Source organism: Lampetra planeri, chromosome 46, assembly GCF_965212315.1.
Source record: "Lampetra planeri chromosome 46, kcLamPlan1.2.h2, whole genome shotgun sequence".
Lineage (NCBI taxonomy): Eukaryota > Metazoa > Chordata > Hyperoartia > Petromyzontiformes > Petromyzontidae > Lampetra > Lampetra planeri.
This window is the reverse complement of record NC_136152.1, coordinates 3,294,786-3,322,564: the sequence shown is the minus strand read 5'-3', so window position 1 is coordinate 3,322,564 and position 27,779 is coordinate 3,294,786. Positions and strand designations below refer to the sequence as shown.

Sequence of the window (27,779 nt, the reverse complement as noted above, 5' to 3'; positions counted from 1 at the left end):
TGTAGTAGTACATATGTATATGTACTACTACATATGTAGTTGTAGCTACGGGCCCCGCGCTAAATGCTTTCAAGCTATAAATTCCGGTTCAGTGATTCTGCTCTATTACTATAGTACTATACCACCTTCAACTTTTAGGAACGACTGGGTGTTTAAGGTTAGCGATTTGACTTATTATCTGGCCGTATAGCAAATGAAAAAATACAATTACTTTTACTATGCAAGTAACAAAAAAATTACCGTTTTAATATTTACGTTTTTTTTTTATTTCGGGCTCCCCTTTATAACAACATAATATTCTACAGGCCCCCGTTCTGATCCCGGGTGTAGAGAGGCGGCGGCTGTCGGTCGTGGAGCGTTCAACCCGTGACCTCTCGCGCGGGGTGACAGGAGGAGCGAAGGGAAATGCGGAGAGCGGCCGACTGTAAATGGATCACCCAGTATGTCCAATCGGGATGGTAATAATTCACCACCCCCGTCACCCCTTCTTCATTCAATGGACTGTCCCGATCCAGGTTCACAATTCAATGGACACTGTGGTAAATGCAGCGGCTTCCCGTGGCTGCCAGGGGTCTTGTTAACCCCAATTGCGTGCGACATTCACGGACGAATACAACGGCGATTGTCGTCGTACACCCGTGTCCTTGACGCGGCTGTCAGGGTCACAGTGTGCGGCGTCGTCCTGCTATTTAACACCGCAAGCAGGTGGATGGCTTCACGCTTTGTGGCGAATCGCCCGATCACGCTGCTGGATGTAATCGCCAGCGAAACGTCACGGAACTCAAATGGTCAATGTCGTGTGGGTTCACTCCCTCCAACACACCCGTGGGGTGAAGTAGTTACTCATTGGCACGTTTTGTTGACGTGACAAATCCCTTACTGGCTGTGTCGGGTGGTGGAGGGTTACGACACATTAATACCTTCGCGACCTAACCCAAAATACTTTATTAAACTTTTAATGTGTTTATCCTTCGGTTTAAAATGTACTTCTTGGCGACAGCAGCATGGCATTGAATTGTGATTCTATGTACAAAGTAGCACTACACATGTATAAATACAGCAAACGTCCTCACGCCTGTGCGGTTTATTTCTGCAATGTGTTTCGGGCCTGTGCTGCGTTGCTCACATTCGGGACGATGTCCAACGTTTCGCTCCACGCGCTGGTTTAGCATCTGGAAGAAACTTCCCGAAAAAGCTCCCAGCATATGCAGTAGCGAAACGTTGGGGACACCGTGCCAAAGAAACCCGGAGTGCAACTCCCTAGAAAAACGCATCGGAGAGATCTGTGTACACCACGCATGACAATGTCGAATGTGGAGACTTCTTCCACTCAATTCCCCAACCAGCACCAACGCAATCAGCAGATGGGTGCAAATCATCGTGACCCGGCGAGGCATGGGGAGACTGGTAAATAAGAAGCAACATTTAAATTAACGATTAACCATCTCCACCGGCTTGTATCCATCTTATTTCCATAAACTTTTTTAAAATGGTTAGTGCGCGAATACAAACACCTGAACTACACTCGTTCCTAACACACTTGCGTGGGAAGCATTCGACGGGAAAAGCTCGCTTTTAATTACGATTTAACGAGCATTTTCCCAATCGCCACAAGTTTGTTTTCTTTTGTCTGCTTGCGAACGTTCAAAACCACCGGCTGATTTTTAAAACACGCGCACATTGGGACGTTGAATGCACGTTAAAAAAAAAGCAGCGTTTTAAATTGTGCAGTTGCCGACGAGTAAGCTCGTGCTGCCACCCTTTGACACGTCTTAGAACTCCCGTGACGTCACAAGCCATTGCATCACGAGGCCCACGTGGCACCGGTTTCGAGCCAACCGAGCCAACCGAGCCTTCCTTCTTCCGCGCACAATGGGAAGCGCCCGCCCCTATTGGCGTACTTTTATTTAACCAGTCGAGTCAAATGAGATATGCTGCATTCCGCAGTGGAGTTTGCGGTGCTGCGGAGGAGATGAATGAGCCGATATCAAATTTAGTTGTAGAGTATAATTTTCAAATGTCGTATTTCGTCCACGACACCGCCACACGCGTCAGACTACAACGTGTGGGGGGGTCCTTTCAACGCTCTACGACTGCAATTGCGCTTGAAATCTACCAGTCTGTTTACTTGTTAGTGCAATAACCACCCTCGAACTATCAAATGCTTCTTCCGTACCTTAATTGTACAAATGAACGGTTTAAAAAGTTACTTTTACGAGCCACCTTTCACGACGGCAAATGCATTCTCTTCCATGTTAAGTTAGTGCAGAATCGTAAGACTCCTCCTGTGACCCTGCTGTTGGTCTTTTCCTCCCGATTATCTCTTTGCTTCATTGCCGTACGTTATTTTATTGCTCATCAACTTTGGTGACCCAGTTCTCACCTGGTTAAACAAATACAACTTGTAACTCAAATAGCAGAATAGCTGCATGCGCATAATCTTACATTGCGACAACACACGAGAGGTACGTTTCACCCTTTCCCGTTCCTACGACGTACGTTATCAACTTTTCTTCCGATTCCGTTCCGATGACGTACGTATATGTAGAACTACGGCAAAGTTTTCACGCTCGCGCCGTTTATTTCTGCAATGTGTTTTGGGCCTGTGCAACGTTGTTACATTCAGGGCGATGTCCGACGTTTCGCTACGTATGCTGGGAGCTTCTCCAGGAAGTTTCTATCAGAAGAAAAGCTATTTTTACTTGGTCGGTACCGAGGCTCCCAACAAGGCCACGTGGGAGGGCGTGGCAGAGTTTGGCGCCAGCTATCGTAGAGTGCGGTCGTGTCGCTACAGTTCTCCACGGTGAGTACAATCTCTTTAAAAATGACGGCGCTACGCCTCTCTAAACAAAATAAAACGCCGAGCCACTTACGAGATTCGGCGGTGAATGGGACACCTGCCCTGCGACTTGCAGGCGTCTCAGGACGACGGGAAAGGGTCAAACCAACAACAGTGTGCCGAGTAAGATTTGACACCGCATTACGCCTCAGCACTGCACTCATTTTAGAATGAAACCAGTCTGCTTTTCGTGCACTCTACAAATCAAAGACTTCATAAAACAGGGTACAAAAGAAATGAAATGGATGCCCTGGTCTTTATCACAATTAGCAAAATCCAAAATACATCATACACCTCTTTATATATAGAGTTTATTTACTGAATTACCACTCTGAAATATTGTTAATGAAAAATTATTTTGTCCGTTACAATTCATTTATACTCGAGTCATCAGATAGCAGACACATCATGAATATTAACACTGTAGTGCTTCGGGTAGTGTATAGTACTTTTGCCAGGCTTCCATAAACATCCAAAACATGTGCATTAAAGTGCATAAAAAAACATGAAAATACAAATTGACATCGACAACGAAAACAAGACGTGTGCTTGGCATATTTTGGCACAAATCAAATTAAAAACACCTTCATGTCTCAATCTCTGCCTTTGAATTCATAACTTCTGTAAAATTCCTGACCGTGATGCTTAAGCATTAGTTAGTCCTTCTCAATTGACTGTATCCGACATTGCCAACTTAAGTGACCACCAAACGTAATAAATACATTTCCTTCTTCTCATAACTGTGCACAATAAATAGCAATTAACGTGTACTCCACCACCACCCACACCACCGGGCATCCCTACAATCGCATACCTGTCAACCCACAAGGTTTACCCCGTATTCTTGCACAGGGAAATTGAGTTCAGGTTTATACGGCGTACAGCCGTTTCAAAACGGGCAAAAAAATAGTATATTTTAGATTTGAAGCTTTTGTGACTGCAAGGATTCATACTCCATGGTTTTTTCGGTAAAGTCACGTAGGTAAAAAAATTTAATAAATGAAAATTCATTTAAATCACGACGATTTAATTTAGTTGTTTTCATTTATTTAATTTTTTACCAACGTGACTTTACCGAAAAAAGCCCAGAGTATATAGTCCTATTTGTTTGTGCTTCTCCCTTGTGATGGGACTTTGTAGGATGAACGCTGAGATTTATAAGGGGCAAGGGGGTAACGAATAAGGTCCGACTTGGTCTGTAATAAGGTAGGGCACTGATAAGGAGTTGACAGGTATGCAATCGGTCATACAAAACTCTCACGCCCCCCCATTGCTACAGGCCCAGCTGTGTGCCACGTTTATCTGAACCGGTTTCTTACAACTGCGCCAAAGCCTTTTCACGGTTTTTGCCGCACGGCTTCTGCCACCAAGGTGTCTCCGGTATCGCGCGCCGCGTGCCGTTGGGCGGCGCGATGCCTCCGACACGTTTCGCTGCTCTTGCTGACGGGAAGCTGCTTCTGTGAGCTGACATTCATTCGAGAGCGAAACGCCGAGACACCTTCAGCAACACGCGGCACAACCCGATGGAGAGACCACATCACGTTTCTGTGAATATTAGAAATTGTTTTGCTTCTGCCGATTGGTTTTGCTCAATGAAGACCAAAAACAATTATTATAATAATCAACCCAAAAACAACTCGCGTGTCGTTTTCATTCATTTGGTCATCATCTTTAGGCCACTTACTGTCCTGCAGCGGTTTGGCCAGCGTGGAGTTCTCTTTAACAGGGGCAAGTGTGCTCGGGACGAACTCGCACGTACAACACTCACTGGCAACCTGAACCAACGGCTCCTCCGACATCAAAAATAAAACAGGAAAAGCTACGCTTTATGTACAAAGACCCCTGTTTATCCGTCGAGGCTACCGCGGGAGCATGTGAAGGCTGGCACGGTGCACGAGAGAACGGTGCGGCACAGGGCTGAACGCACCCAGGGCCGCCTTTGTCTTCCCCGCGCCGATGATCACACACACACCTCGCCGGGACGGGTTCAACACCCATTCCACTTGTGCACATTTCCAGGATTTAAAACACGTGGATCAGCAAGCAGCACGCCAACCCCCTGCGGTATCGCTCCCCCATTTACGCCTAACACACACGCAGACTTACAGGGGTCTTAAAAAAAAGAGTCAAACCTCATCACACTCGATTATGAACTTTAGGCACGCAGGACACAAAGGGAGAGACGCCTACACGTGCGCTCTGTAGGTGGGTATGTAACATAGCAGCTTCACTCAAACTGCTATGTACACACCCACCTACATGCCCTCTGTAGGTGGCTGTGTAACATAGCAGCTTCACTCAAACTGCTATATAAACACCCACCTACATGCCCTCTATATGTGGCTATGTACATTGCAGCTTCACTCAAGCTGATGCCGCAGCCCTAACCCATCCACCCCCCCCACTGAATGGTGTGGACCAGAACAAGAACCCTAAGTGCTCACAATCACTTGCTTCCCAGCAGTTGCCTTGTGCGATACGTTATTGCTGGGCAGTGCAGGTAGTACCAATACAATATCACCTGTGGACATTGCATATATAAATATCACTCCCACTGGGTATCACTCAAGAGCCAAATGCCTTGGTGATGGTAGGACTCGGCATCCAGACATTTCCTCCGAAGACATAGTAGAAGAATAACAGGTGTTTTTTTTCACTGCGGATATCGAATGAAGTGGAATCATCACGGAAGGCTTTTGCTATCGATCTTATTCATCGCTTAGACTACGTAAATGTGTCGTACACCAACCTTCGTTTCTCGGAATGCTGGTCGTCGTGATCACCGGCGAAACGTCGTAAACTCAAATTGTAAATTCCGTGAGTTTGCTCTCCCAACAGACCGGCATGCTGAAGTAAAACTTCAAACTCAACTTTTTATTGTGCCAGGTTAAGGCCCACCGAGCTGTATAGCTCTTTTTCAGAAGCGACCTGGCCACAAATGATAGCTCAACGCAGTGGGTCATTATGTGGAAACGTATAGCGGCCAAAATACTCTAAACGCATGTAATTTCTAAATGTGGAGGAAAAAACCAGAGGGGCCAGAGAAAAATCCACGCAACCACGGGGAGACACGCAAACTCCAAATATACAGCAGCAGGCGTCAGGGTCGAGATCGAACCCGAGAGAGACCTCCTGTATACCAGGCGAGGCAGTTAACGTCTCTTCACCGAGGCGCCCTAGTAGTAACTATAATTGGCACATCCTGTTCACGTGACAACCTTTACTGATTGCCTGTGTCGGGTGGAATTGGGTGTACGACACATTCACATTTACACGATCCGACACAAAAAAACGTCACCGTAAATTAAGTGGAGTTGACGGGCCACTATGGTGTCCCCCAGACCAATATCTAGTCAGAAACGTGTGGGCTTCAAATGGGAGTCAAACCCCTGGACTGGTATCGGCTTCGTTGAGCCTCATCAGCCAGGGCATGGACCGCTAAAGTGAGAGCCACTGGAAGCCTCGGCATCACACCACAGGCGCAAGGCTTGCTCACGCTGCGTTCAGAGCTGGTGCAAGGGCACAACAACAAAACCACTCGCGCACATTCGTCAAGAACGCAGCGGAGAGAGATGCTGTGAACAAGAACCATTTCGCGGGAATGTCACCGATTATCCCCTTTTAAAGGCCACAGTGCTATTGACGGACGCGTTGCGTTTTCGTTCTGCATCCTCTGTGGGTGAACCCGTGAGTGACACTTAGTTGTAATTTCACACACGCAATCATTCTGAACAGCTACAGCTGGCTACGAGTTAACTCATAACTGCACGAGTAATGCTACAATTAGCCATGTCCTGTTGGGCTACAGCCACACACCTTTGCTTTTGGGGAGACAATGGCTCAGACTTGAAATTTCTTTATAAAAGTCATCAAATTTTATAAGGTCATATTTACCCTATGGTGGTTTCTTAAACTTCAACAATTTGACAAGTTTGTTAATGGCCTCGAGGCCATTATATGATTACAAAATATAAAAACAAAAATATACCGCTTTTTTTTTAGTTGATAAATTATACCAGTTCCAAATAACTTTGGGTCTAATGCAATGGCTTAGAGTCACTGTTGTTCACTTAAGGGTCTCAGAGAATCTCGCTTTTCAATATCATCTCATCTTCAACGTCATGAGCAGCGCGGCACAAGAGCTCAGCCCGACTTTCCCCAATGCGTTGGTGAACACGCGCATGCACACGCGCACTGTAGAGAACGGCGATCTACGCGCGCGCGTCCACGTGTGCTCGTGCCTGCGTCTCTGCTTAGTTCGTGATAAGGATTTGCGTTTACAGGACGCTTAACTATCTCAAGCAACTCGAAAGTGCCTTACGTCACCATCTCACCTCAACCGTTCCAATACCCTTCTGCAAGTCTAGCCGATGGGAGTAAATTTATCAATTTTGAACACATTACATTTTTTATTCTACCCATTCTACCCTGGGGCCGCCCCCCGATCTGGAGGCAGTCGTCGCGACGGCTCTCAGCAGGCGGGGAGGTGCTGGCGCAGGACGTCGCGCGAGGCCGGCGGGATCCTGTCGGGGAAGCGCACGGAGAAGTCGACGACGAGGTCGCCGCGGCGCGAGGGAGCGCGCGGGAAGGGCAGCCCCTCGCCCGCCACGCGCCGCGTCAGGCCCGGGCGCACCACCTCCGTCATGGAGAGCGACAGCTTGCGCCCGTCCAGCGTGGGCACCTTCACCGAGCAGCCGCACAGCGCCTGCCCATCAACGCGCACACCACACGCACGGAGATTAAGATGACGATTCGATCCCCTACAGCTTTCCTTACACTGGTTTTCAGAGGGCGGCCACTTTCGCCAATAAGACATCATCGGTGTGTGAGGGCCGCCACACGTTTCAAACCATTGGGGTTTGATGATGATAATGATGGGGGGCGGTGTTGTCACTCTTTGTGCATTGTCAGGGGCCGCACTAAAGGCCACCAGGGGCCGCCAGTGGCCAGCAATGAAGAACACTGCTTTACACAGAACGTCGGGGGGCGAGGGGTGTTGGCGACCACCTATAATAGCCTTAAAAGACTGTTGGGGCAAGTGCTGCTAGCGAGCACTTATGAAGGCCGCCTTTGTCTCCCGAATAGCGATGTTTACATCAGGACCGGTTAAGATCATCATCATTGGTGTCGGCCGTGAGCGGGAATCGAACTCGGGTCGCCGGGTTCGTAGCGCAGCGCGGCACCCACAGAACCCCCAACGGCCACCTCGGCGAAACGCAACGGCAACTTTACGGCAAAAGCGCGCGGCCCACCTCTCGGAGCGAGACGCTCGCCGTGTAGACGATGTCGGAGCCGTCTCGCCGGAACAGCGGGTGCGCCTTGTCCTTCACCACGAAGACGACGTCGGCCGGGATGTTGCGCCCGCCCTCGTCGCCCTCGCGCGGGAACGTGATCTTGGTGCCCTCCTTCCAGCCCTTCTTGATCTCCAGCGTCAGGATCTTCTCCTCGGTGCGCGTCGACCGCCCGTCGGGGTTGAGCCTGCGCCGCGAGATGCGCATGCGCTTGGTGCAGCCGCGGTAGATGTCCTCCAGCGACACCTGCAGCTCGTGCACCACGGGGGGGTCCTGCGTGCGCCGCCTGTGGTGCGACGGACCGCCGCCGCCGCCGCCGCCCAGGCCGAACGCGGCGAACGGGTCGTCCGAGTCGATCTCCATTGCCTCGCCGCCGCCGCCGCCGCCGTTCATGCCCAGGCCGCCCAGGCCGCCGTGGCCGCCGTGGCCGCCGTGGCCGCCGTGGCCGCCGCGACCCGAGCCGAAGAACATCTCGAAGGGGTCGGCGCCGCCGAAGAAGGCGCGGAAGGTGGCGTGCGGGTCGCCGTGGAAGGAGTACGTGAAGCTGCCGCCATTCTCGTTCATGGTGGGGCCGTTGCCGGGGTGCCTCGCGTTGCCCGCGCCTCCTCCCTTGAGGCCTAGAGGGGAGCGAGGCGGACGGGGAGACGCGCGTTCGTCAATGCCTATCCCCGAGACGTGGCGGCATTTGCGCGCCGTACGATGTACGCGGCGCGGTATTACGATGTTCAGCGGCGCTGCCCTGTGGGCGGTTGGGGTTCGCAATCCGGCGGTCGCTGGTTCGTTCTCCGCGCGCGGCTGTTAAAACGACGGGACAATTTGATTAAGTCGCCACCCAGCAATATACGTGGGTAGGCCGCAAATAAGTCGATCGGCAAGGCCGAGTGTGGTGGGGTCGAGTGTGGGTACCCACACCTCTTCCAAGGAGTCTGATCAGTGATGGAAGAGTAGGCCAATACCCACGAGTGGCTCTCTAGAACTCCCTGTAGTGGAGGACCTTCCTCCAGGACGAGCAAGTAATTTCTGGGCCGCACTTTTACGATTAATTCATGAAAAGGTGCCTCCCTGTTTAAAAAAATGTACAGAATGGTTGTCGTCGTCCTTCGCGGTACAGAGCCAGTGGTGGCAATTCCACATTCCCATGGCGGGAGCCAGTCTCTCCATAACACTTCTATCAGTGGCTGGGAGGGATCGCATGCTGAAGAGACCGACCCACAACTAGGATTTACACACACGGCGGATTAGTGAGCAAGAGTTACTCGTGAAATGATAAAGGCGCAGTCTCTGCAACTGCTCGCCCACGCCACTGCTGGGCCTCCACTAGAGGGAGCTCTGGAGAGCCCCTTCGAGATACTTCACCTCCCCCCTTCCACGCTTGCTGGCCACATGTTTCGCGAGAGGTGGCAGTGCCCACACCTTAACCCACCGCACGCCATCTACCGCTGAGTGGATGTATGTACGTACATGTTGAACTTATTTCGCATACCGTACATGGCCAACCGTGCTCATCGGAGGTGCGGGTGGAGACAAGTGGAGGGGCACGGAGGATTTAATCAACTTTTACCATTGTATTAACTGCTGTGGCGAGAGATTTAACTGCCGACCTTTGGATTTCTATCCACTGCAATATGTCACCGTTCGCTTAACATTTCCGTGATACATTTTTATTTAAAGAACCAAGAATATATTTCCGTGATACATAAACTATTTATTTTAAGTAAACTAAATTATTATTAAATTTACCAGGTAAGGTCCACTGAGCTATAAAGATCTTTCTCAGAAGCGACCTGCCCACAAACGATAGCTCAATGAAGCGGCTTATCGCGTGCAAATTTATAGCAGCCAAAATACTCTATAAACGTGTGACGTCGATTTGTTATGTGGAGAGGACGCGGGAAAAAATCCTCGCGACCATGGGGAGGGAGAGAAACACCGCAAACTCAAAATATACAACAGGCGTCGTCAGTCAGGTTCAGGATCGCACCCACAACCACCTGCACACCAGGCGAGGGAGTTAACATCTCCGAGCCACCGAGACAAACCCCACACGAAGCATGATCGCTTGCGGTGGTCTCCTTAACCCCGCCGTTGGACGTGGGCCACCGATGGGAGATTAGCGCCCGCCCCGACGTTTCTTCTGCGAGTGAGGACACGTTGCCTTCTGTTTTTTCCACGCGTGCGGTCGCGTCTCTGCCGCCCGCTCTCTAGAACGTTCGTTCCGGCCTGCGAAGAAGAGCCGTGACTAAATCCTCCCGCTCAGAGGCCCCATGACGAGCGGTTGCGCAACGCCAGCCCATGAGATCACCGCTCGTTGGTCGGCTGCGGACCGTGTTTGGTGCTGCCACAGGTCAACAAAACAACCGCGGCGGTGGCTCATCCGGCGAATTGGGACACGGCTTGCGTTGATCGTATTTCCTTACTAAAACTCAAACTGTACTCAACTATTTTAAATGTTACCAGGTCAGGCTCACCGAGCTGTACAGCTCTTTTTCAGCAGTGACCTGGCCACAAATGATGGCTCAACGAAGTGTCTCATCACAAGGAAATCCATCGCAGCCAAATACTCTAAACGCGTCATGTTAATTATAAAAGTGAAGAGAAAAACCTGAGGACCCGGAGAAAAATACACACGACCACCGGAAGAACATGAAACTCCAAATATACAGGCATCAGGGTTTGGATCGAACCCACGACCTCCTGTACACCAGGCGAGGTAGTTAGCGTCTCGCCGCTAGGGCACCTTACAGTTCGGGGAACAGACTCGTAACGTCGAAGGGACTTTTACTGATAGTGAATATTATGGAGGTGCGGCCCTGCTGTCAGTTAGTACACTGGCCGCCCAGCTCCGAGCCCGATACCGACCCACCTAGAAAGTAAACATGCAAAACATTACTATTACTCATAGCAAAACCCACATGAATATTGGTTGTATTATTTTTGGCTGTGGTGGTGTAATGGCCAGCAGCCAACTGGACTTGCAATCCAGAGGTCACCGGTTTGACACATTTCTCAAATTCCACCCTCCCCTCCCCCACATCCCCCCGTCCCTGTCCACCCAGCAATATTTCACGCACCTCCGATCAGCACGGTCGGCCACGTACAGTGTGAAAGAAGTTCAATATGCGTGCAATGTAAATGGGTTTGCCACAATCTAGATTTGAAGTTTTCGTGACTGCAGGGATCCATACTTTCGGTAAAGTCACGTATGTAGAAAATAAAATAAATGAAATCACGACGTCTCGGGCGCAACACAAGCATCCTCACTCTATCGGCAGGTGGTCACGTTGTGGCGAGGTGAAGTGTGGGGATGCCACCCTCTTTCAAGTCACCTGCCAGCCAGTGTGGAGCAGTCGGATACCGACCCTCTGGAGGGGCTCTGAAGAGCTCTCTCTCTCTCGTGAGAGTCCATTCTGTCAGCACTGCCATGAGCATGACATTGCAGGGCTGCACCTTTTTCATATTGTCGAGCAGTATAGCAAGTAAGCTTCTGATAGACACGTAGAGTTGAGTATGAGTGGTATCCCCTGCAGACATCGTGCTGTCTTCACGCGTTAATTAAATCCGCGCTCATATAAGGAACTGACTTTAAGGTACTGACTCATATTCATCCTGAAAATAAGTCAGGAGACTCAGTGAGACTTTACCGATTAGATAAATTCTATTTACTGCAGGATGATATAGTTACTATGTTATTGTTGTTGATGGACAATAATGATTACGAATTGGCATGTGTTGTGCACGCTTTTAGTTACGTATGTACACATTTAATCACTGCTGTATTTAGTACCCATTTCCGTTGGTATTGGAGATCCGAAAACATCCTTGCGGAACTCTCAGAGTCAGCAGAGTATCGCGTTGTGTCAGAAATCGCCCATGGAAATTGACACCTCACGTCTACTTCTGGAATTGCCGCCTCAATATGCCTGCCTCCCTTACGCGGCACTAAACAGTACTTCTGCAATGCCGGCAAGGAGCGGTTTGCTAAATTGTCAGCCTTCCAATTATATTTAATTTCGCCCTCGGAGGTGGGTTAGTTAAACTAAACAAATGTTTTTATTTTACCAGGTAAGGCTCACTGAGCTGAAGGAAGTGGCTTATTACGCGGAAATTCATAGCAGCCAAATACTCGAAACGCGTGTTACTAAATGTGGAGGGAAAGGGTGGAGGACCCGGAGAAAAATCCACATGACCGCGGGGAGAGAGACATGCAAATTACAAATAAACAGTCGTCAGGGTCGGGATCGAACCCACGACCTCCTGTATAACAGGCGAGGTAATTAACATCTCCTAGCCACCGTGGCGAGACGTAAAAGTCAAATATGTTGCGATTTTTGTTGTTGACGGCATCATTGGTGACCATACTGAGACTATCAACTTGCCACACTTGAGAGAACCTGGTTTAGTCACGCATGGCTTCCATTATTTTTAAATGGAATGAGATCACTGGCTGGTGTGGTCGCATGACAGGACCACTTATAACTGCGCTGAACATAGACGCTGCACTTTTAAATAGACGTAATGACAGACCCGGTAGCATCATTACACATTTACAAATCTCGTACGAACAGTTGTATGCTTATGCTTGTCTGCCTCTCATTTTTATTTTGTTTAAAAAGGATGTATACGGCCATTTAGGCAAAACTTAATTTACAAAGCAGGACCAGAAACGTTTGGTAAATATAGTAGAAGTGATTTCCTGTGTTTCAGTCATCCAATAGACCTGTCGGAATGAACAAAAAGTCAAAAGTGTCTCTGCTCAAACCACCATTGGGCGACAGTGAACGAGTGGTGAAGAATTCCACATGTCTATGGTGTGGACCACTCGGCATGTTTACGTTGAATTCAAGAGATAAAATGAACCCGTCAACAAAGTTCACTGCCGTATTAAGTCTTGTGTTTATTACGTAATTGGTGTCATTGCCGAGCAGTGCTCGTTAACAAACACATAGTGTACTTCGCTCACATTGCAAACACCGCAAGCACAGTCGCAACATTTGTTGGCACACGACGGCCAGCTCTTGAAGAGTCCAGTTTGACCTTGTGTGCGTGTGTGTGTGCGTGTGTGTGCGCGTGTGTGCGTGCGCGTGTGTGTGCGTGTGTGCGTGCACGCAGGGAAGCGTACAAGCAATCTGACTTCATATTCCTCATTACGTGCAGGCCAGAGAGGGAGGGTCCTTGTGGTCAATTGGGCCAGACGGGTCCCACAACCTCATTCCATACGGCCCCACCGGCCACACGAGGGCTTCAACGACACCCAAAGGTGGTGCGCAATGCGTGCACAAAAAGTTCTCGGCCTTATCCAGACCACCAGCTCCGAAGAACTGACCCGCACGTGCGGCCAAATTTACCGCTCAGACCAACATCTCGTCGGGTTGAGAAAGTGTCGCCCCCATCCCAACGAGGAGCTTTCAAACAAAGGGCCAACAACCACTTTGAAAACGGCCCGGCTAAATGGCATTCATCACTGCAAGGATCTTAGCCTCACTAATTGGGCACTGGAGGGGAACATTTGAACGGGCAACACTTTCTAATTTGAGCGTGCTCAGTCACGTCTGTCGCTGCATGCGCCCCTTTATGCTCAGGTCGACACACACGGTCACAGCTCCCTTTTGTGATTGTGAAAGGTTGCTCCTGCTCGCCGTGCTGCGCCTACTTTCGCTCCAGTCGATGTTGTTAGTCGTGCGGGGGTCGGCAACCTGAGGCTCATTAAGGACCGCTTTGTGACGTTATTCATTAAGGACCACAGTCTCTCGTCTGAACACGCTTTTGAAATTTTTAGGTTTTTTTTTACCGAATTCGAAACCAATGCCTCTTCCCGTTGTTGCCGGTGGCCGACCCGTGTATTTGAGAAGCTGGCAACAAGACGTGGCACTGGTGCGGCAAACGTGGGTTCCTTTCGAATAACACGGCAATGTGTGTGTCAATGTGGAGGCCCGCCAGACGTATCTGGGAGTCTGATTCAGGGCCCCGGTAAGGAACAAGTTCTGCACCCTTTCTTGAGTAGATGGCGATATAATGCTGCTCCCTCCACCTACCTGGAATTCAGCTCGTCCACACAGCACTACAACTAGACCATCCAGCACTACCACTACACCACCACTACACCACCCAGCACTACTACAACTAGACCACCCAGCACCACCACTACACCACCCAGCACCACCACTACACCACACAGCACTACCACTACAACACCCAGCACTACCACTACACCACCCAGCACTACCACTACACCACCCAGCACTACCACTACACCACCCAGCACCACCACTACACCACCAGCACCACCACTACACCACCAGCACCACCACCACCACTACACCACCCAGCACCACCACTACACCACCCAGCACCACCACTACACCACCCAGCACCACCACTACACCACCCAGCACCACCACTACACCACCCAGCACCACCACTACACCACACAGCACTACTACTACACCACCCAGCACTACAATATAGACCATCCAGCACTACCACTACACCACCCAGCACTACCACTACACCACCCAGCACCACCACTACACCACCAGCACCACCAATACACCACCCAGCACCACCACTACACCACCCAGCACCACCACTACACCACCCAGCACCACCACTACACCACCCAGCACTACCACTACACCACCACTACACCACCCAGCACTACCACTACACCACACAGCACCACCACTACACCACCCAGCACCACCACTACACCACCCAGCACTACCACTACACCACCACTACACCACCCAGCACTACCACTACACCACCCAGCACTACCACTACACCACCCAGCACCACCACTACACCACCCAGCACTACCACTACACCACACAGCACTACCACCACCACTACACCACCCAGCACCACCACTACACCACCCAGCACCACCACTACACCACCCAGCACCACCACTACACCACACAGCACTACTACTACACCACCCAGCACTACAATATAGACCATCCAGCACTACCACTACACCACCCAGCACTACCACTACACCACCCAGCACTACCACTACACCACCCAGCACCACCACTACACTACCAGCACCACCAATACACCACCCAGCACCACCACTACACCACCCAGCACCACCACTACATCACCCAGCACTACCACTACACCACCCAGCACTACCACTACACCACCCAGCACCACCACTACACCACCCAGCACTACCACTACACCACACAGCACTACCACTACACCACCCAGCACCACCACTACACCACCAGCACCACCACTACACCACCAGCACCACCACTACACCACCCAGTACCACCACTACACCACCCAGCACTACCACTACACCACCCAGCACTACCACTACACCACCACTACACCACCCAGCACTACCACTACACCACCCAGCACTACCACTACACCACCACTACACCACCCAGCACTACCACTACACTACCCAGCACTACCACTACACCACCCAGCACCACCACTACACCACCGAGCACCACCCCTACACCACCCAGCACTACCACTACACCACCCAGCACTACCACTACACCACCCAGCACCACCACTACACCACCCAGCACTACCACCACACCACCAGCACTACACCACCCAGAACTACCACCACACCACCCAGCACCACCACTACACCACCCTGCACTACCACTACACCACCCTGCACCACCACTACACCACCAGCACCACCACTACACCACCCAGCACTACCCCTACACCACCCAGCACTACCACTACACTACCCAGCACTACCACTACACCACCCAGCACCACCACTACACCACCCTGCACTACCACTACACCACCCTGCACTACCACTACACCACCCAGCACTACCACCACACCACCCAGCACCACCACTACACCACCATGCACTACTACCACTACACCACCCAGCACTACCACCAGACTACTATAGGGAATGAAACACTAAATGAAACTAAACTGGAGGGAATGTGCTCATCGGCTCAGATGGCTTATGTGCTATTAAAAGGAACAGCCCTTATGCGTGTCCGTGCGTCGCTCACTCACTCACAAAGACAAAGATCCCCCGCATAGCCTTTAACGGACTGTTGTGGCAAGTGCTGTTAGCGAGCACCTAAGGCCAACATGGCACACGAGGGGATGAACAACCAGCACCACGCCCGGCCGTCTTTGTCTCCCCATGTGCCAACGTTTAATACAAATAACACCGGGTACTCATTTAAGGCCGAGTCGACCTAGGAGAGGCCCAGGACCGATTCAGATAATCGTCACCGGTGTTGGTGGCCGTGAGCGGGAATCGAACTCGGGCCGCCGGGTTCACAGCGCAGCGTAGCGCTGACCGCTACACCGACCTACCGCTCCCCACTCGCTCGCACACGCAGACTATCAACGCCACTGCAGCGGGAGCAGCAGCAGCACAGATTTCTAGAAATGTCATCGCGACATCAGGAGTTGACGTCACCGGCCCACACTGGAGAGCGATCCGCGCGTCGCCCGCTCTTTTCCCGCAGCGATCCTCCTCCTCCTCACTCGACGAAGCCGAACGCTACGCCGGGCGGGCAGTCGGGCAGGCGGTGTTCACATCTGGCTGGGTACGATGGGCGCCCTGGTTAAAGCGCTCGACATTTTGCAAAGTCGTGAGTTCAGATCTCCAGTCGCGAGTCATATTGCTGGCGTTGACAACACGAGCAGTCAACAAGAGGTGATCCCCATGGAGATAGTGGCTGACCCTCTCTATAGGAATGTGGAATTTCCACTATTGGCTGAGGGCGGCAACAGCATCATGAGCATTGCTTCTCACCGATACGAGCTCAGAGTCACATTTTTTTAACTTTGCCGATACGAAAAAAGTTACTGGTTTTACTTCAACGATCTTATATTTTTTTTTAAAAAATCACTCCTTTTAAACGACATGTAAACTGCGATCGCACTGGCCAGGGCACGCCATGTCCTTGTATAACGGCGGGGTTGTCTCTGACGGGGGGCTAAGCGTTCTGGGAGAGCTAAGTTTAACCCTGAACAAGTGACCCTCTTGGTGGTTTGTATTTTTAGCCCGAACCAAATGCCACGGGGCCACATATGCATTTTAGGTTCTGCTCTTGTCGAAGGTGCGGCGATACGAACGCGCACTTTCTCACTCGTGTGTCACATTTTAAGGCTCGGTTTTGTTAAAACCTTCGGTCTGTCCCCGATGTAAATGTGGACAAATGTGCCACATGAATGGCGAATAATAATTCAGCTGCCACCAAGTTATTTCTGGGATTTGTGCGAAGGTTTCAGTGACATCTGTACAAATAAGCATTAGAAATGTTATAATTATTAACGTGCTTTATGATATTTAGCCAGGCTGGCAGGGGGCCTGAAAATGCCTTCATCCAGCAGTGGATTTGCAATATTTTGCTGTCTTTTCTTGGATTTTCTGTTTGCACATAGTCACTTTAAGATGTTTTCTTGTTCATGTTTTTTGTTTGTTGCGGTTGCACCCGATTCAAGAGCCGAATGGCTCACAGGGCTATACCTAATAAATGAACTTTGAACTTTGATTGATTATGGCTGATGATGCTGACGACTTAGCCAGGCATGCCCCAATCAATGTGTCTCAAAGCCTTTTTGTAAGAGGGCCTTACTTGGAATGTTTGGCCAATACGTTAATAATAATAAACAATGAAAACAAGTTACACGCCTTTGACAATGTGCTCATGGATAAGGGCTGGGTCGGTTAAGGGGGTTGTTTGACCATACTTCACCACGCTGGTCAGCACATGTTGGTGAAGGGGTGTGGGCCCACGACCAGTTCAGATATCACTCACCACCGATAACAGCTGCGGTCGCTATATGGCGAAGTGTGCTAACCACTGTGCCACCACTCCACCCATGTCATGTTTCATGCGTCAAAGCCACGCACGTATTGTAACACACAGATTGTTAACTCTTCTTAAAAAAAAGGGCAGCACAATTATGTCACGCTTATTTGAATCACTCACAAGCTTTGCAGTGGCTCGTAGACCATAGATAGAGCGGCTAAGATGTACGCGCGAGTTGGCTTGCAACAACAACGTCCCAACAGCGAACGCGACCACGTTTGTGGGCACGCGTGTTTAGGATGCGTGTCAGTGCTACGCATTCAAATATCCCCTTGCCAGAACAGCCCTGGGATTCCTGTACGTGTGGCAGGCGCGTGCGTTTAAAACGATAGACCGCATCGGCTATGTGCGCGTGGGTTTCTAGACGGTTCTACCACATGCCCAAGCAGCTTCTGTTCGGCCGCGTAGAGGCACGGACACGGGCTGGAGAAGAGATGGAGCTCATGCGACGTGGGAGGATGTGGAGCTGAGAGTGGACTTGCCCAAGACCGGTACTGGCAGTGTCAAGATCGGCCTCTGTGGAGGAGGCTCGTGAAGGACGCTGCTGGGCAGTTGGAGGCAGTCGCCCTCCAACAACAACGGAGGGCAGAGGAGCGATGCTCACAACAACGAGCGGAGCACCGGGCGGATAAAACGCAGCAAGTTGGCACAGTGGGGGGTACAGGTGGTGCATCTGCCGGTCATCTCAGTCAGCCAACCCATGGCACCTGGGTCTGTCCTGAAACCTCCTGCCAGCGAGCCTTCGACGCTCTTCAACAACACACCATCTTCTTTTCAACAACACACCTCTTGTACACTCGCTGGTAGCTGTAGTCGATAGGCTCGAGTTAGTGACACGTCGTCTCGTTCACTAGCTAACAGTTAAAGATGAAGTATAGTCCCACAGCTCGTGATAGCTCTCCTGCGTGATGTAGAGCTGATTCCTGGTTGGTGATGGATAGTGACCTCTAGCAATACCTCTACTGAGAACTAGTTCACGATTCCTTCTTAGTTACACTATTAACTATTTAATGACAGTTATTGCCATCTCGAGTTAACTTCAGTTGATTGTAAGCTGGAGACATCTGTGGTTCGTGCTCTATAGTTAGTAATAACTCTACGATCATGTTTGTTCATAAAAGATAGCGAGTGACTTCCCAAGTTCATTACCTCGAGCGAGATATTTTAACTCATCCGGGAAAGCTCGTGCCATGGATCTCCAGATAGTAACAACTTAGTTCATAACTTCCGCGTCATCTCTAATTCATGATCTCTAGGTAGCAGTAACTCGAGATGATGATCGCTCGAGTTATTGCCATCTCGAGTTGATGTTTGCTAGTTCACGACAACACCAGTCCATGGCAGCTCAATATTTAGTCGGACAGCACTGGTTTATATCGCTTGTTGGAAACTGAAGTTAATCACCATCATGGCAGCGAGTCGTCACTCTACCGGGAGATGACATCCAGAAGGTTGTCACAACCTCCTGATGGCAGCCACGACTTCACCTGGAGCTGGCGCGTGGAGATGATGCCTGTGGGTGCAGTGGCCACCTCTGGCCATGTCGTCAACGTCTATTTGAAGACTTATTAAGATAAAAACCTTCCTGTAAGCAAACATGCGTTGGCATGAACCCACAGCGATTACAATTGAAACCATTTACGTGGACAAAAACGCAATTGTATTTGTGCCCATAGATGCTTAAGGGACGATGCCCTGACTGGACAGTTTTTAAAATGCTGTGAGTGTGCTTGCAAATGGCAGTATTCTTCTCGTACAGACACGACGTCTCTTCTCCTGCGCACGCATCCGAATTAGCAATTAACTGTTATGCACTTACTGGAGCGAATATGTATCACTGACCAGTTGGGGTCAAGTATGGCCAAACAACAAGCGCCAATGACCGGCATTTCTAGTGGCGATGCCTTCATCCAGAAGTGGGTTCCAAATGGGCCGTACATCGAGTACGTTTTATTTATTCATAGACATTGATGATCCCTTCAGCCAGCAGTGGCTTGAGCAAGGAATTGCTGTGCTGCACCTTTATCTGCTGACACACAGAAGCTGCGTAAGGAGGACTAGTTCGTTTGGCAACACGTGCAGGAATGTGTTATAGAGTCAGCTGAGCTTACAACTGCTGCTACACTGTACATGGCTTTGTGTTTGCCGATTACGGACGGTTTTAATTACGTCAATTACCTGCAGTGGGAGGCTTTTTGTTGTAATTGTATCATGTGTGGTGATGCTGATCGTGAATAAGGTGTCCTCGAGAACATGGAAATGATCGATATTGTCTCGATAAGAGTGTGATGTCACTCAGTGTGATAAAGTACAATGTGAAAAACGCTGCTGGTGATATGACTGACGCACCTACTACGTATCATGCCACTGCTTGCTTTGATGACGAGTAATAAATAACCCCACTGATCATTATACTTATCATGATGCTGCTGTCGATCATGATGATGATGCTGATGGTAGAGATGATGGTGGTGGTCATGATGGTTCCCTGATGCTGCTCCTACTGATTACGATGTTGATGATGATGAAGATGGTGCTGGTCATGAGGATGGTTCCCATGATGCTGCTCCTACTGATCACGATGTTGATGATGGTAGAGATGGTGGTCATGTTGGTGTTCCCATGATGCTGCTCCTACTGATCACGATGTTGATGCTGCTGATGGTAGAGATGGTGGTGGTCATGATGGTTCCCATGATGCTGCTCCTACTGATCACGATGTTGATGATGATGTTGCTGCTGATGATAGAGATGGTGGTGCTGGTCATGATGGTTCCCATGATGCTGCTGTCGATCATGATGATGATGTTGATGCTGCTGATGGTAGAGATGGTGCTGGTCATGATGATGGTACCCATGATGCCGCTCCTACTGATCACGATGTTGATGATGATGGTGCTGGTCATGATGATGGTTCCCGTGATCCTGCTCCTACTGATCACGATGTTGATGATGCTGCTGATGGTAGAGATGGTGCTGGTCATGATGATGGTTCCCGTGATCCTGCTCCTACTGATCACGATGTTGATGATGCTGCTGATGGTAGAGATGGTGCTGGTCATGATGATGGTTCCCGTGATCCTGCTCCTACTGATCACGATCTTGATGATGCTGCTGATGGTAGAGATGGTGCTGGTCATGATGATGGTTCCCGTGATCCTGCTCCTACTGATCATGATCTTGATGATGCTGCTGATGGTAGTGATGGTGCTGGTCATGATGATGGTTCCCGTGATCCTGCTCCTACTGATCATGATCTTGATGATGCTGCTGATGGTAGAGATGGTGGTGGTCATGATGGTTCCCATGATGCTGCTCCTACTGATTTTGATGTTGCTGATGGTGCTGATGGTGCTGGTCATGATGGTTCCCATGATGCTGCTCCTACTGATCACGACGATGGCAATGATTGTGGTGATTATTATTCTGCTGCTATCAGCTGCTGCTACTCGTGATAATGGCCATGTAGCCTACAGATCACAACGATACATCTACCGATGGTACGGATCCATGATTATGCTGCTGTTGATTACACGCTTATCAGCTAACGGTCTTTTTTGTCTGCCCTGATAACTGCTCATGACACTGCTACTGCTGGTGTCGACCATGATGCCACTAGACTGATCAAGCTGTAGCGACATTGATGTTTAAAATGATTACACTGCTGCTGCTCATAGCCACGCTACTGATGCAGATGATGATCACAACGCTACAGCAGACGACACCGATGATGTACACACTGTACAGGCTGGTCCAGATGTCTTGTGATCCCCAACTAATCCTAACACGTCCGTTCCCTTTGCACGTTAATTTCAGTTTTAAATAAAAACCTTACTTTAAAAAAAATAACGTTTTAGAACGATTAAATGGGAGAGGCGGGTCACCAGACATGTGGACCACACTGCAATGCCGAACCTCTTTCGCACCGTACGTAGCAGCCAACCGTGAGAAACCGCCGGTGCTGGATGACCAATCGTGATCTCAGCATCACCGTACGTTGAACTTCTTTCGCACCGTACGTCAGCCACCCTCTCACCTTCCTCGCCGTATCTGTCGAAAACCTCCCTCTTGTTGGGGTCGCTGAGCACCTCGTACGCCTCGGCCACCTCCTTGAACTTCTCCTCGGCGTGGGGCGCCTTGTTCTTGTCGGGGTGCCACTTAAGAGCCATCTTCCTGTACGCCTTCTTGATGTCGTCGTCGCTGGCGTCACGAACAATGCCCAGGATCTTGTAGTAGTCCTTGCCCATCGTCTCGGTAGGCGCTCGCTAGCTATACAACAGCAGATGCCTTGCTCCAACACCAACTAATGGTGATGATGATTCGCCGATTAAAGTTCCAGTTATGTCTACGAAGAAGCGTCGGCGTGTTGCTTAGAGCCTACTGACTGTTCGTGGAGCACAACGCAATTGTGTACACTTGTTAGACTTGTGGTGGTGGTTGTTGTTGTGGTTGTTGTTGTTACAGGTGGACGGCAGCGAGGCTGGGAGGCTATCGAGATGGGGGGGGCACGAACACCGCTTGGCCCGGCGTCTGTTGCCCAAGTACCCCGCGAGATGAGGCGCGTTGTGGGTGATGGCTCACAGCTCCCCTCCCTCTCTCTCTCTTATTAGATAACGGATTAACGAACCTACTCAGTCGTTCTACGCCTTAATAAAACCGATCGATCCCACTCAATCAATACAGTGCAAATACAAGCCCCGGACACAAAATCGTACCCGCGCCACACATAAAAAAAAATATTAACGCACTCGTAATTTACGGAACGTGTTAAATTAGCGCACCACTCTTTGACGCAGCGTGTGTGCCCCCCTCGTCCCGTAGACAACGACCCCCAGCACCGTCACAGTAACCGGGCCACCCCTAAGACAATGAGGCTCGTGGTTGTACAAGGGGGGGGTGGGTGGGTTACACTTGACACTGCCACACAAAGCCCCGCTGGCCCGCGTCCCCACGCCGGCCGGTGTATATATAGAGGACCCCCGTGTGTGTGAGACAGCCCACACACACACACGTCACACACACACACGTGTGTGTGTGTGTGACACGCCGGTTCTCCCCATGACGTCAATTCTAGAAGCCTCTACGCCCCGCCAGCACGTTCTGCCCTGACGTCACCGCCGACCCCCCCCACCAGCTGATCGGACACGCCCATCGCACGTTAAGCGCCGCCCACTCCCGTCAGACCACGCGCACTTCTCACGTTAACCACGCCCACTTGTCGCTTTAACTACGCCCATTTGCCGCTTTAGCCACGCCCACTTGTCGATCTAGCCACGCCCATTTTCCGATTTGGCCACGTCGACTTGACGATTTAGCCACGCCCATTTGTCGACTTAGCCACGCTCATTTGCCGATTTAGCCACGCCCATTTGTCGACTTAGCCACGCCCAGTTGTCGATTTAGCCACGTCCATTGGTCGACTTAGCCACGCCCATTTGCCGATTTAGCTACGCCCATTGGTCGATTTAGCCATGCCCATTGGCCGATTTAGCCACGCCCATTGGTCGATTTAGCCACGCCCGGAGCTTACCCGTGGCCCCGCTCCCCGCCGCCTGTGGCCACGCCTCTTTTCTCTCTAGCCACGCCCCCTCCACCCGTCACTCTCGGCTGAGTAAGATTGCAATGTTCCTGGCACTGGTAGCGCAATATGGGACTTGCTGATGGGGTATTTCATGTTCATGTGGCGAAATACTTCTTCTTCTTCTTATTATTAAGCAATGGTCCTCCACTCGGTGGAAAAGCTACCAAAACGTTGCACTGGTCTGGACTGGGGTGCTGCAAGTTTAGAAACGGGTGCTCTCATTATATCGACACGTTTATTATGGGGGGTTATCTGGTAATTTACGGATTTAATTCCTCAATTGCTTTTGTTGTGATTTCCAGTTGCCTTATCGCTGTACTTTGCTTTGTGTTTGTCGTATTGGTGACCCAGGCCACCCGAAGTGTCACCTGGATATACAGAATCAGAATATTGTATGTAGAGACACACGGTTGGAACCCGAATAGTAGCAACAATGCCGCCCCATGGGAACAAACATGCGATGTTTCGGGCAAGGGCCCTTGTTAATAGCACGTGGAATTAGCTTGTGTTATGGCATTGGTTAATACCTCCGATTAGCACGATTGTCTACGTGCGGTGCGAAAAAAGTTTAACATAGTACATACATTGACATCATAACTTCCGTAGCCATAAATTAAACTTTGGCAAACAATTGGCTAACACATTCCACTTGCAATAAAGCATTGCTCTAATACCCAGATAAAGCATTGCTCTCATTCCCAGGTGATGTCCTCCACGATCTCCGGGCGTGGCAGTTTTATTGTAAATCTCCTCCTACCTCGGTCCACCGAGCAATACAAATGTGAAAGGAAGGCCACACGAGTCGCCCCGGTGAGTGAACGTCGTCGTTCCAACAGCACCAACACCAACACTTTGTAGGGCACGAACGCTGCTTTTGGCAGGTCAGCCCGAGCTTGCGTAACGACGCCCTAAATGTGACGATATCAACAGTTCGGGAAGGCACCGCCCATCGGGCATGGCTGGAACCCAAATGGTTTAATAGAATTTCGATTTACTGTAAAGCTTTCGTGACTGCAGGGATTCATCTACTTGGTTCTTTCGGTAAAGTCACGTAGAAGGGAAATAATAAAAATAAAACATAATAAAATACAATTCTCACGACGTTTCGGCCACAACGCAAGCAGCCGTCCTCAGACAGCGTCTGAATTCAGACGCTGTCTTTCCGACAGACCTGTTCTTCACCTGAGGACGGCTGCTTGCGTTGTGGCCGAAACGTCGTGAGAATTGTATTTTATGTTTTATTTTTATTATTTTATTATTTCCCTTCTACGTGACTTCACCGAAAGAACCAAGAAGGTTTAATATAACTTAATACAAATGTACTGCTCCACAATTGGAACAATCGGTGACGTGTTTACTTTCACGCTCATGTTGTACTTCCGATGTATTCTCAGACTTCATCTCGAGCTCTTCACAACCCCGCCACTCCACAAGCGTCACTCCACTCCAACTGCCGTTTCACGCCCCTTGCGATCTGCCCTTCAACTCCATCAGCTGCCCCAAGTCAAGGCCTCGTGGCTGCCCGCGGATCCCACTCCAACTCACACCCACGAGCTGTAGGAGCCCACAGGGCCGTGTCCACCGAGTGGTGCCGTCAACGTTCACAGCCAGCAACCACGAGCCGGGAGTCGCATCCCTGCCGCTCCCCGTTGGGGTGCCACATCCCTTTATCACATAGCCTCTCAATTCCTTTATATACGTAAGGATTGTTTCAACACACTCCCACGGCACCCCCGCCTTTGTCTCCCCCACCCCCTCTTTCCCTCTTATTTTTTCGTGTCTCTGAGTTTTCTCCCCAATCCCCCATATCCTCTTTCTCGTGCCTTCCTTGCCAGCGCCCTTCTTTAATTATTACGCTAGACGTAGACCCTTGACCTTTGCGTGATCTCCTCCCACCGACACTCCACGTGGGTCACGCTGTGTGCCCCGTGTGTAAAGTGTGGCTGCCGCCTGTGCGGCCAGCGGGGAAGAGTAGGCCAAATACCCCTCTGGGAGGAAGGGTGCCTCCAGAGATGACCTTTGTAGCCGGCGGCCCCTTTTATCGCCACCAGCAGTGGCGTAAAATGTCGCCTGGACAACCACGTTTTTGAGATGGGACGTCTCGTTTGCACGTGCGTCCAGCTCCAGCAAGGCGTCGTCAGCACGCATTGGGACGACCGATTAAATGTAGAACCGCAACAGCCCCTGTGCCAACCTGTCGCGTTGTTGGTGGTCACCCCATCAGAGCACCACCCGGGCTCAAACCACTTCATTTCCCGAGATCTCACGGGAGATTTGGCGCGTTCTGGCGTGATGTGTCGCATCATCGCCGTCAACAACAAGCTGCATTCTAAATCCCCACCCGACGTCTCGCACATTCTAGAACTCTGCAGATAAACGCGTGCGGACTCGCATTGCGAAACTTGGATGGTGCGGGGTGGGTGGGTGGGTGGCGGGGAAGCGTGACAATGACAGAGCGGGCGTGGTGCGAGCCACGTTGAGTCAGAGTTGTCTATGGAGTTGTGTGGAACTCTGGGCAGGTGTTGGCAAGGTGTGCAACTCAGGGCAGGTGTTGGCAAGGTGGAACCGTGCCAGATGGCTGGGTGTGTTTGTGCCCTTGTCTTGCCCCCGTGCGCATTTGAGGCCAGGTCGCTTCGAAAAAAACGAAGCTAATGACTCAGTGGGCTTTACCTGGTAAGATTAAAAAGTTTAGTTTTATTTTGATAATGTTTTATAGTGAGTTGTTTACCCTTCCTATACTTTGCACTCCTATCGTGTTCGTTGTAACGTTCTGACCTGCACCTACTGGAGGTCTGTGAAAAAGAGAGCTTCATTGCTCATCGGATTCCTCCAGAATGAACAAATATTCTGATTCTGAACTCCCCCCCCCCCCACGCTGCGTTGCTCCACTCACACGGCTCCTGTCACACCCTTGCCACCGCGAACCCAACCACGCACCCACCGAGCCATCGCCAGTGCCAATTCGCACCCCCCCCCCCGACCGGGTTGTCTGCGGCGCGCCCGCGGGGTCCTTCGCTGGCATTGGAGAGCCGCGCGGAGCAACGTCGCGCATCCGCCCCGACCACTGAACCGACCACTGAACCGACCAATGAACCGACCAATTAACCGACCACTGAACCGACCAATTAACCGACCAAATAACCGACCACTGAACCGACCACTGAACCGACCAATGAACCGACCAATGAACCGACCAATTAACCGACCACTGAACCGACCAATTAACCGACCACTGAACCGCCAAATAACCGACCACTGAACCGACCAATTAACCGACCAATGAACCGACCAATGAACCGACCACTGAACCGACCAATTAACCGACCACTGAACCGACCAATGAACCGACCACTGAACCGACCAATTAAACGACCAATGAACCGACCACTGAACCGACCAAATAACCGACCACTGAACCCACCACTGAACCGACCACTGAACCGACCAATGAACCAACCACTGAACCGACCAATTAACCGCCCGCAACCCGTCAATCATAACCGTCAACCCACACGGGTTACTCCCTGTTCTTGTACGGGCAAATTGAGTTTTCAGGACCATACAGCGTACGGCCGTTTCAATACCGGGCAACAACGAAAATCAGTCTATTTGTGTTTCTCCCCTGTGATTGGACTTTGTAGGATGAACGTTGAGATTCATTAGGGCACGGGGGTGACCGACAAAGTCTGACTTGGTCTGTAATAATGTAAGTACTGAAAAGGGGCGGACAGCTATGTAGCAGTGTAGTGTATAGTGTAGTGTATATTAGTGTGTAGTGTATTGTATAGGATGAATGTTGTGACTTATAAGGGCACGGGGTGACCGACAAAGTCTGAATTGGTCTGTAATGAGCTAGGCACTGATAAGGGGCGGACAGCTTTGCGTCAACGTTGTTTTTAGATGGTGTAGCCAGTTGCCACTTAACGGAGGGTTTTGTGGCGAGTCGCGCAAGACGATGGACTCGCTGGGGTGCCATGAGTCACTGGGTGCCCGGTCATCCGAGCGCATGCCGGGAGTGAATGCGAACCGACAGCCGTTGACTGACGACGACCAAACTCCCCAGAATGCGTCGAATCTCTTTAAGATTCTCAGAAGCCAAGCAGTTTTGAGCCTGGTTCGTGCGTTAACGACCACCACGCATAAACAGGTGTTACAGGTTCCTGCGGGGGGCCACGTCATTGTTGTACCGTACTCTCACACATCTATGCTCCGCGCCTTCACCGGCCAGCGTGGTG

The 27,779-nt window shown here is 50.6% G+C and overlaps 1 protein-coding gene and 1 long non-coding RNA gene across 2 annotated transcripts; one reads left to right on the top strand and one right to left on the bottom strand.

Annotated features, from left to right (window-relative positions):
• Positions 1-8: 8 nt before the first annotated feature.
• On the bottom strand, positions 9-22,898 carry LOC144733322 (dnaJ homolog subfamily B member 4-like). Its single transcript, XM_078615161.1, has 3 exons — positions 22,000-22,898; positions 8,092-8,747; positions 9-7,544 (listed from the first exon to the last, which is right to left on the bottom strand). Exons 1-3 carry the CDS (start codon positions 22,208-22,210, stop codon positions 7,311-7,313), a joined length of 1,101 nt encoding a protein of 366 aa, XP_078471287.1. The 5' UTR covers positions 22,211-22,898; the 3' UTR covers positions 9-7,310.
• A 720-nt stretch (positions 22,899-23,618) lies between these two features.
• LOC144733324 (uncharacterized) lies at positions 23,619-25,944 on the top strand. The gene is made up of 3 exons (XR_013588343.1): positions 23,619-23,799; positions 24,247-24,354; positions 24,939-25,944. It is a non-coding gene; the product is annotated as an uncharacterized LOC144733324 (long non-coding RNA).
• The last annotated feature ends 1,835 nt before the right edge of the window (positions 25,945-27,779 follow it).